General features: G+C 36.2%; 1 protein-coding gene across 1 annotated transcript; it reads right to left on the bottom strand.

Moving 5' to 3' along the window:
• Positions 1-5,876: 5,876 nt before the first annotated feature.
• On the bottom strand, positions 5,877-6,122 carry CTXN2 (cortexin 2). Its single transcript, XM_061158376.1, has one exon. It carries the CDS (start codon positions 6,120-6,122, stop codon positions 5,877-5,879), a length of 246 nt encoding a protein of 81 aa, XP_061014359.1.
• Between the last annotated feature and the right edge of the window lie 2,885 nt (positions 6,123-9,007).

Below are 9,007 nucleotides of genomic sequence, written 5' to 3'. Positions count from 1 at the left end.
CTTCCAAATAGATTTTTCACTAAACTGACCACTTTATGGTTGTTTTAAAAATGTGTAGATTTGCTCTTCAAAACAAACACTAACATGCTACATTAGGGAGCTCTTGACTTTTGTTCTAGAACAATGCAACAAATAGATTCTTGATATATTGTCTCCTATACAATCTTCAGAATGTTCTTCAAAGCTGTCATTAAAAGAGAAAATTAATCTTGTTCCAGGTAATATAAAGACATTTAAGTATGGTTGAGGTATGAGGGAACAGTTTTCTTTCATAAGACATACAACTTTAAATTCATTTCCTTAAAAATAACCTGTCTAGGAACCTGGTAGCTCAGACAGTAAAAAAAATCTGCCTGCAAGTCTCTGCAGGAGATTTGGGTTCAATCCCTGGGTAGGGAAGGTCCCCTGGAGAAGGGAGTGGCTACCCACTCTAGTACTCTTGCCTGGAGAATTCCGTGGACAGAGGAGCCTAGTGGGCTACAGTACCTGGGGTCGCAAAGAGTCAGACACGACTGAGTGACTAACACTTACACTTAGGAACCTTAGTTACCTAAGCAATTAAATCCTGTAATAAATAACTGGGGACGTGCTTCAGCAAACAGAATTTCCAATGGAGTCATTAAAATGCTACCTGCGTTTCTAGTATTTGCTTGTACTCAATGCAGGTGGATTCAATATGACTTTAGAAAAGATGAAACTCTACCAAACAAATTGAGTGAAGGCTAGTGAGAATATTCTCAGCCTGAAACACAGTACATTAACAGTACTAAATGTGAAAATTGGAAAGTATATTATGATTGATATTAACACATATTACATCATGAGTAAATTTCTAAAATATTTTTAGAACTTCTAAAGAAAAGTTATTGTCGGGTTATAAAAATATATCCTGTCAAGATGTCTCTGTGAATTCTTGGATCTTTTACTAGTCTTCAAAATATTTCATTTGTTCATACATTTGTTTCTTAACAAATGTGATTATGGAATCTTTAAAAAACAGGAGTATTCAGGGTAAGGAAATACATCTTAGTCCTTAATAAAATTATATGCTATATTTAGGCAGAATAATCAAGCTCTACTGATTCCCTTTAATGCAATATTCTCAATTTTTGAGAGGGTTTTTATTTGACTGTGAGATAGATAGACTACATAATCATTTTCAAAATCCATGATATAATCCCATTTTAGAATATTCTTTCATTAGAATGTTACCTTTATTGATATCTTAAAATTTGGCTTTTCAAAGAAAATTCAACAAAGATAGATAAATACAAAAAACAAACAAATAAAAATCTTGCTTCTCCCCAGCAGATGTTTCTTTGAATTAAAGAAAAAAAGAATCTCAGCTTCAACTCCAAATAATCATTCCTGGGGAAATAATAAGTGAAGCTATTACCTCTTTAGTTTTTATGGAACCTCTCAGTTATCTTCATAGCCCTTGACATCCTCCCCTTTACTCCACTCCTCAGAATCCACTTTACAGCATAATTTTAAGTATAATTTTTACCCTGCCCAGAAATGTTTAACTTACCACCTGGGAGCCTTCTTCTCAGGAATGATAGCCTTCAGCATCACCCAGACATATATGAACCACTTAGCCCTCCCTCCCCCACCCCCCACCCCCAAAATTAGGCTTCTTCTTATTGGCTAAAATCTTCCTTGAAAAAGATGACGAAGCACTGATTGGCCTGAAATAATACCACCCACCCATTAGCACAGAAGAACCTTGAGTTCTACATCAACTTGTAACCAGGAGTAAACCATTAATCCCTTTAGACAGGAAGACAAATAGTTTCTTTAATTCATAAGGGGAGTTGAATTGCTCAACAGCAATCATCCAACAAAATATGAACCCTGCTTCAGTTGTTTGAGGTTAAATAAATAGAATCTCGTATTCTCGTTTCACATGATTCCTGGTGACCTCCTATTGTTCAGGATTTGCAACAAAATATAGGCCTCCAGAGATCATTTCTATACTTTGCAACTAGAAAATGGTATTGAGATTATTTTATCTTGCTTATGGTAGATATTATCCTGATTCTTCTCTGCATGGGAAATGAGCAGATGGAGAGTATGATCAATGATCTATTGACAGTTATTTCTACTTAATGGGAAAACTCTTTTAAGCAGGAATCAAACTACAGGTAAGTTTTTCAGTGGCATTGCTAAGTGACCTTTTGACCTCTACCTGGCAAAACATTTCTTTTTCTTTTTTTTTTTTTTTAAATCAAAACTGGGTTTGAGTTTTGTTGCAGAAAAGGTTTTGCCCAAATCTGTGAGGTGGTGCTTATCAAGACAGCACAAAGAGTTCCTCCATGCAGTTTCTGTCATTGGTTTTCGATCAGGATGATTGAAGGAGTGAGTCCTCCTAATGTTTTATTAGAAAAGATTCAAGTGATTGCCAGTTGTCTGAGCAGCACCGTTGTGGTGTGGTACAGATAGTAGGAGCAAGTCTCTGAAGTCAGTGTGCTTGATTTACATCCTGGTCCTGCCCCTTCCTATCTATGTGAACTCTGGCAAGTTAGTCAGCCTCCTTGTGCCTTAACTTTCTCATCTGTAAAGTGCAGTTGTGAACAATACTGTACTGTAGACTTAGAGTTAAATACGTTAGTTTGTGTAAAGCATTAATGTGCTAATTTCAGAAAACACCAGCTTGCACTTGGTGTTTTCTTTTACTATTTTTATAATATTTGCAATATTTACAATTCACTGATGACTTTTGCAGTCACATTCAAGGGTCTGAGGTGAATCATTAGAGGTTGGGATAGGTACTATGTCTATTAAAATAGGAGGCATGGTAGGTAAACAGATATCAGATTGTACAAAGGGGTCTACAGGTACCATTGTAAAATGCCTTAGAGGCTCTTAGATAAATGTCATGTTAATAAGTCAGGCTAATGTCATGAGACTGTAACAGAAATTGAGACAGAATTACATGGAAGATAAAGACCTATAACTCATTTTGCTCTTAAAGGCCACTGGTGCAAGGCATTTATCTGTTCAGCAAAGGGTTCTGACTTCCCAAATAATAGACAAAGGGAGTAGTTGCATTTCAGACTCAGCTGAGTGGAGCCAGCTGTTTAGATCAGCTAAGATGAGGCTGGGACCCGAAATAAGTCCTATTCACTCACCCTGGACAGGAGCTATGAACTTACCTGCAGTATTTCTGCCACCTCTAGCCTCCCTTTCCTTCAACTGTTCCCTCAACTCTGACCCTCTTTGAGGAGCCCATCCATTTATTCCTCAACCTTTTTCCTATACCAAAGACTAAGACTGCCTCTGATAGCCATCAATTTCCTTTTTTTCTTGCTGACTGACTACTTGACTACAGTGTAGTGTGAATTGGTTTTGGTTTTAGTCTTACATCAACTAGACACTTTCACTCGAAGCATTTTCTCTCTAACTGTGAAATGAGAGTCTTTGTTCTCCATTAAGAGGATTCAGACATTTTGGAGCAGATGGGAGATGGTTTAGGGGATATGGGTGAAATTATACCATCCATAAAGCCGACCTGGAAAGGCCTTTCAGACAGGTGGGTAAGGTAACAGGGGAAAATTGTTTAGAGGTCCTCTCTGTCTTTGCTCTTGTCCTCCTTTCCAGGGCTCTTGGGAATTGATATGTAGGGGATAATCTGACTATGACATTGAACATCTATTCCTAAAAGGATTAGAATTTCATGAAATTTCCATGTGCTCCATGCTGTAACTATCCTTTATATCACATTATATTGTTTTTGGCTCTGAAAATACAGATTCTAACATTTCCTTCCCATATCCTTTCCCCCGATAAAAGGCACAAAATAGTCTAAGGCACAAAACAGCCCTGAATGAATGCTGTAAGTGAAGACACTTTTGGTGAAAAGAATTTCTCTTTAGTAGAATTAGAAATAATATAAAGCTAAGGCAGATTTGATAATATCTGAAAAGCTTATGGGTATTGAATACTCAGAAACAATGCTCATACTTTACAAAGTTTTTTATCTTTGGTTTTTGGAGTCTTTTTTCTTTTTGAAATAAAGATCTGTCCTATGTTAACATAACAAACATAAAGTCTAGTCACTAAAATGAAAGGTCTTGTTGGGTGTCTTCCTTGGGAGACAAATGGAGTATCTGGTACTTGGGGACATGTCTTAGTGAGTACTTCAAAAGACTGGGTCACTAAGGAGATGACTAGCATCATGGACATTTATAGCTTTCAGCGTGTCCAGCGGACTTGGCTCAATGACCTGTTCTGGAAGAAATTACTAACTGGATACAAGGTACACGCCAGTACATACTGGGGTTCAAAGAGTCTCTTAAGGTGTGAGTTTGGTTCAGAAAATCTATAGCCAACACAGATGTATTCTAAATCTACTAGGAGATGAAAAGTGTCAGGGATTCTCAGTGAAAAAGCTGATTTTGGAGCGCCATAGACCTGGGCAATAATCATATTATAAAATATGCAAGAAGTGTTGTGGACAGTGTATGTACAGCATGATATTTATAAACAATGACTATGACTCCGAGGATAGTTTAATTTCTAATACAATCACTCCATTGCTTGGTGACCTTTGAAAGTTACTTAATCTCTCTCAGCTTCAGTTCCTCATCTGTAAAATTGAAATAATAAAATGGAAATAGTAGTAAAGGACTAATGAGAGTATCAAGTTGCATAATAAATTGAAAGCACTTAATTTAGTCATTATTTTCAGTACATATTAATCTTTTTTTTTTTTTTTTGGTGTGTTTGGCAAATCTGTATTCTCAAGTGACACAAATATTTTTGCATTATTTATCTCCTGGTGCATTCCTCCATTCATTTATAATAGATAGTCAGAATTTTGTAGTTGGAAATAATTTGGAATTATGTAATTTTATTTTCTGAATTTATCAAACAAAGAGAATGAATACTGGGGAGGTTGAATAACTTAACACCTAACCATTGCTTCTTAAGGTTTGATAATCTCTTTAACAATTACCAAGGATAATAAATAATGATAGCAAGGTATATTTAAACAGTGTTTTCTGGTTTCAAATTACTTTCCCACTCATTATAAGTCATTTGGTCCTCCCAGCATTCCTGCAAAACATGTAGGATAGTTTTCTTTATCCTTGTTTTACAGGTGTGGGACTTAAGTTCCCATTAGATTACTTTTTAGGTCATAATGCTTGTTCTTGGCTAGACAAATATTAGCATTCAAATCTCAGAGTTCAGGCTCCTAAACTGAAAAATTTTCATGACATCTTAAGTCTTTATTCATCTCAGTTCCCTGGGTTTCCAGGTATATTTGTAGAGCCTGTGGCTACTTGTAAGGTTGTATGACCATTGTTGACCTATGGCTATTATTAGGAAATACATATTCTGTTTATTCTTTGGAGTGAAGGGCCGTTATCTTTGACACCTAATTCTCTAAAGCAAGGGAGCCACAGTGAGTATGAAGAGGGTGTTTGGGTGCTGCATAGGATCAGATGCAGGGCTCAGATGTCTGGTGGCTCAGACAGTAAAGTGTCTGCCTGCAATGTGGGAGACTTGGGTTCCATCCCTGGGTTGGGAAGATCCCCTGGAGAAGGAAATGGCAACCCACTTCAGTACCCTTGCCTGGAAAATTCCATGGATGGAGGAGCCTGTTAGCCGACAGTCCATGGGAACAAAAAGAGTCAGAGACGACTGAGCAACTTCACTTACTTACTTACTTATTCATTAGAAAACTCAGCGTGAGGACAGAGGACAGTGAAAAATCCCAACAGTGGTTTATCACTTACATGGAGAAATTAACCACACACATTTACTGAATTTAGTGAATGATATTAGCTTCTTCCAGCACACTGAAGGAAATTACAATTGTGTCCATCAAGTGTTCCAGCAGTATAACCCTAAAAACTGTAAAGCTGGAACATTCAGGCAAGTGCATACTCAAATGTTCCTTTATCAAACTCTTCTACTTCATCTTCCCATGTAGAGGAAGGCATGCTACTATATGGGTCTAACAGGATTTTGAAGCATCTGATAATAAGAAGTCCCAAGAAGATACACAAAATCCCAACAAAAGCGAAGCCAGTTTTCTGCTCCAGAGTCAATGAGAAAGCTGACACTTCGTTGACACTCATCTTAGCTGAAGTGTTGCCACAGTAGGTACTACTCATAATTCACTGTCACATCATTTTGGGTCTTCCGAATTCCTGCTGAAGTCACCTCTTGGCCTAGATACAAAATTGGACTCACTTTAGTTTTATCCATATAAAGCATTAGACAGGTAATTTTCAAAATAAAAATATGGTATTTTTCAAACTCTCTTGACTTAACTCACAAAAGATATTTGAAAATATCATCAGATATGGATCAGGATCAAATTAGCATTGGAGATGCTACTTTTATTGTAGTAATTACAGAATTGCCTTCATGGACACATAAAACTATACCTGTATACACTAAATATAAAATCAAGTATAAAGGGGAATAGTCAAATTATTAACTCTGAAAGCTTTTGATTCATTGCGAGATGGTTGTTATTACTTCTTTGACCCAAGTTGTCATCTAATTTTCATTTCATTTTTGTGTGTATCAATAAAGCCATAAAAAATTATAGGTATAAGCTGATCAAGCTCTCTAAAGTCCATGCTTTAAGGTCTATCTCCAATGCCATTTTTTCTGATAGATTATGATCCTTTTAAATAGGTGTAATATCTTCATTCTTTTTTACCCCCTTAGCTTTTAGACTTATATTCTTATAGTTTCTTTCCCACTACCACTTCATACACTAAATGCTAATTTTTTAAAGAGAGAAATTGTGCTTTAAAAATTATGTTAAAAAGAGCAATACCCAACATAATGGCTTGCAAGTTACAAAGCCTCAGTAGCCATGGATGATTAATCATCTCCCCAACTCCTCCATTAGCTCTCACACCCTAATTAGACATAAAATTCAGGTTAAACAGCATGCTTTCTATGAAATTCAGCTGCAAGTGAAGCTCCCCAGACTCCTTGCCAACCAGATTCCCATTCTCTCTAAGCTCCTACTATACTGAGATTCTAAAACTACAGCTACAGCAGAAGTGTTCAGAATTTGTGTGATGAATTGAAGCAAAATAGACCTTTCCATTTGCTGTCTTAAAGTTAATTAAATTAATCAATTAAGATTAGTTAATTAAATCAAATGGTTACTAACCCATAGCTGCCCTTCTTGAGAGGATTTTAACCAAAAGCTTGTCATCCAATAACTGAAAATGATAGGCTGCTAGGTTTTTCTCTTTTTTGTTGCTTCTTTTGATAATTTTCAAAATTTTGTTTATTTAAATGACTGACCCTTCAGGGTTTTTTGGATTGAATTTTCAGAAAACAACTGAGGCAGAACAAGAAATGGGAGGTAGGGAGTGGAAAAAATGATTAATTATTAAGAACAAGACTTACAGCTTTCAAACTTGTTCACCCACTTATGCAATAATTAATATCAAACTATTTATTTTATAATGATTTGCATTACAAAATAGCTCTGTCTTCAAATCTTAAGTGTCAGAAATAGTCAATAGATTCTGGGATATGTTGGTTATTAGGCTTCTCTGTTCAACAGAAGGAAAAATATGTTTCAACCATATTTATGGAATTTCTTTCTACCAAATCATTTTTCTGCCTTAATAAGTATAGTATACTGAATATATTTTAAGAAGATTTCAGATCACTTAAATGGTCTTCTCTGAAGATTGAACTCTTTTTATACTATTTATCTTATAGAAGGTAGGGGAGACTGAACTGAATATCTATGACCTTGGTATTAACTAGAACTTTTTTTCTGACCAAATTTTTAATTTTATTGCTTTGTCAATTAAAGGTCATCTGTTGAGATTCATACATCCTCTGGTTCATTTATTTAATGGGTGGACAAACTGAAAAGAAGTCTGTTTCTACATGGAGATGCTGGATCAATCATTTGGCTGATTCAGTCAAGTAACTAATTGAATTATTTCTTCACTAGAGTCCTGACCTTGCTAGATTATACCATTTGACTATCTCCTGGGACACTGGGTACGAGGAGGCAATAAACGTGGTTTGCTGCTGGGCTTAGTAAACGCACTTCCTTCAACGAAGGGCTTGTTGCCCAGCACCAGGGAGTGCTACCAGCAGGTAATCCTCAGCTGGTAGTTCCTCTCCTTGATAGCAGACAGCTGCCTCACCCAAGGTCACTTCACTTCCAACAGCAGACAACTAATAATAATTGATTAATGTGAGAATATAAGGGCCTGGCCGTCTTGGCTTAAAGGGTCACGATTCTGAAGAACCATTCTAGCTCTAGATTTCATTAAGGGATAAGCTGAGGCTGTTGTTGTTTAATTATAGCTCAGATCCTGCCCATTCCTGCTTAACTCCCCACTTTTCCACAGGTATTGAGCCCAAGGGCACTACTTAGTAAGCATTTTGCACATTAATCTCTGTCTCAAAGTCTGGTTTCTGAGAAACCTAACCTGAAACACTTGGTCTCACAAAAGTTAAAACATCTGAGCAATTTTAATGATCTGTACATTTTTCAGCTAGTTCATCTGGCCACCATGCAGAAACAGCCTAAACTGAGTATAGTTATGATGTTAACTAGATTTATTTATGTGTTTTTAAAAATCATTAAGATGCCAAATTGACTTTCTTATTTGAAAGTTTGCTACTCACATGGATTATTAGGGAAATAGCATCGACATGATTTAGTTGGTACAAATAGCATGGCAATAGAGTTAATACTCTCCCGTGATATCTTTTTTGGGGAAGCTGGTGAGATATGCCTGGATAATATTATTTTTATGTAGATTTATAGTTCACTGAAGTATCCTAATAAAAATTGTGTTCTGTAATCATAGAGACTGCTCTCTAATATAGTATCACAAAGGTCTAACTCTATCTACATCCTCTTCAGTGTTTTTTGAACAGTAGCTTGAAGACATTGAAGTGATGATTATTAAATGTGACACAAAGCTGGGCAGAAAACTATAAGTTAACTTATAGAATCAATATTCAAGGCAATTTTGATGACTGGAATTCTGGATGG

The sequence above is a fragment of the Dama dama genome, chromosome 12, assembly GCF_033118175.1.
Source record: "Dama dama isolate Ldn47 chromosome 12, ASM3311817v1, whole genome shotgun sequence".
Classification (NCBI taxonomy): Eukaryota; Metazoa; Chordata; class Mammalia; order Artiodactyla; family Cervidae; genus Dama; species Dama dama.
Note: the sequence above shows the minus strand (reverse complement) of the source record. Positions and strands in the feature narration are given on the sequence as shown.